Source organism: Cibotium barometz, chromosome 16 (genome assembly GCF_041138505.1).
Source record: "Cibotium barometz isolate CiBa-2024 chromosome 16, ASM4113850v1, whole genome shotgun sequence".
NCBI lineage: Eukaryota > Viridiplantae > Streptophyta > Polypodiopsida > Cyatheales > Cibotiaceae > Cibotium > Cibotium barometz.
The window spans coordinates 30692469-30694531 of record NC_141061.1 but is presented as its reverse complement, the minus strand read 5'-3'; the positions used below and the strand labels follow the sequence as shown (position 1 = coordinate 30694531).

The 2063-nt window shown below is 43.7% G+C and overlaps 1 protein-coding gene across 1 annotated transcript; it reads left to right on the top strand.

The window, feature by feature from the left end:
- Nucleotides 1–610: 610 nt before the first annotated feature.
- On the top strand, nucleotides 611–1729 carry LOC147630545 (uncharacterized). Its single transcript, XM_086810828.1, has 2 exons — nucleotides 611–1510; nucleotides 1604–1729. The coding sequence occupies exons 1-2, from the start codon at nucleotides 611–613 to the stop codon at nucleotides 1727–1729; spliced, it is 1026 nt and encodes a 341-aa protein (XP_086666954.1).
- The last annotated feature ends 334 nt before the right edge of the window (nucleotides 1730–2063 follow it).

Here is a 2063-nt window from a genome sequence, read left to right as displayed (position 1 = left end):
CAAAAGATCCACGCTGGCTGTTTGTGGTTCAAGTCGCCCCCCGCAGTAAGCAAATTTATGAAGAATTTGAGCTACAACAAGGTGATGTGGATGCACAGGGTAATGGAGAGCAGCAAGAACAAGCCGATATCAACAATGAAGAGGAGCAAGCAAATGAAGAGAAGGAACTAGAGCAAGATCCAAATGAAGAGGTGCAAACCAAGGAAGCTGAAAAACAAGTTGAGGAAGAAGACATAGATGATGAAGACATCCTTCATCAAGGGACTTTTAATGATGAGGATGCTGAAATGTGCATAGACATAGATCTCTTTGGGGCTACTGATCTTAATGAGGATGATAGAATAGATAATGATTTATAAAATGATGTATCTTAATGATTATGCAAATAGTTATGACATATTTGTAATGGTTTTATGACATTGAAGGTCCATTCATTGTTTACCATTGTTAATGTTTACCATCATAATCACTACTGTAGGAGCAAGTTGATATAGTTTTACCAATGTTGTTTATCATTGTTAATGTTTATCTTATGGTTCTTTCATTCATTGTTTACCGTGTAATTTTCATTCCGTACAAGTTTGTCATATGGTTTTTTGTCCAACAGGCCATGGGTGACTCACCGCCCTACGACTACAGTCCAGATTTCTCATTTAATCCTACACCGCAGGGCATGAGTCCCCAGCAGTTATATGGTTTTCTTTCGTCCATGACTCCAGAGCAGAGAGCCATGGCTCAGAGTTATTGGGGTTCTGGAGCAGGGACATCTGCCTCACCATCTGGATTCCCGACGCCAGTTCCCACACCCGTGGGTACGACAGCAGCTCCCACACCTCGTACCACACAGCCTTCCACTCCTGTTACAGCTCGATCTACCACCTCTTCACATAGACGGCGCTCACGTAGTAGGTCTTCAGGGGGAGGTTGTTGTGGTGGTAGTGCCACAGATGCTGTGACACCACCACCACGTGAGCGTCGTCCTTCGCTCTCATCTGTTGATAGCACACCCATAGGGTCACCTTCCACTCCCTGGGGTGCACATGACCATGACAACAGCAAGATTTACACAATTAGGGATGGGGCACCAATAATGGATAGTGCAGGGAAGGCAATGAAGACACGCATTCGACAATTGTGCACTATACAGTTTCATGACTCTGTCATGACTAAATGGGATCAGCAAGACAAGGGGAAGAAAAATTATATAAACACAAAGATAAAGCAAGAGTTCCAGCCATCTGACCCTATGAATGTCGTCTCTAATGAGTGGATACAGTATACAGCTCGCATTTTGATGGGGCATCGTAGGTCAGAGGCAAGGGACGCATTCAGAGAGGGGAAGGAGAAACCTGTTTGGCTAGATGACAGGGAGTGGGCAGCCATTGCTCAGGAGCTCACCGAGACACCAGACAGGTTTCAACAACAAAGAGAGGCGGCAAGGGCAAGACTCCAAACAGTAGGGGCTTCTCATCTCGGGAGTGGTTGTTACGAAACCATGCGCCATGAATTCGTAAGTGTTTGTAACAATTTTATTTATTTAAATGTATGTATGTGGGCTAAATGTTGATTTTTTAAAAGTTATAATTGTTAATCGTGTGTGCAGGAGTTGGCCATGAATCGCCCACCAAGCAGGCGAGAGGAGAAGTACGCTCACAAACATGGCCTTGTGGCCTTGTTTGAGATGCTTGAAGAAGAAGGAGAGACCGTCAATTGGGAGGCATTACCATGATGTAAGATGACCTTCAAACTAATGAAATATAATCAAAACATTCTTGAGTATTAATGTTTAATTTAATTTCTTGTTTGTCGATCAGGAAAATATGCAAACGAGCACGGTTGTTTTTGTGCTCTATTGTAGACAGAATAGTGTTGTCTGTTTGCTGTTGTTGATCCTGCTCATTGCAGGCAGCTAGGCAACAGCCAGGCAGCACTATTCTGTCCAAAAAAAAAATTCTGCTACAGCGTCGGTATTTGCCCCGGTATCAGCGTCGGTATATACATTGGTATAGATGCCGGTTTATACTTCGGTATATAATCCGGTATAGAGGCCAGTTTATCCGTCG

What these genes read in the sequence shown, in the direction of transcription:
- LOC147630545 (XM_086810828.1), top strand. Translation starts at nt 611, where the DNA reads ATGGGTGACTCACCGCCCTACGACTACAGTCCAGATTTCTCATTTAAT. An exon ending in AAACCATGCGCCATGAATTC is followed by an intron (nt 1,511 to 1,603) that starts GTAAGTGTTTGT and finishes TCGTGTGTGCAG; the next exon opens with GAGTTGGCCATGAATCGCCC.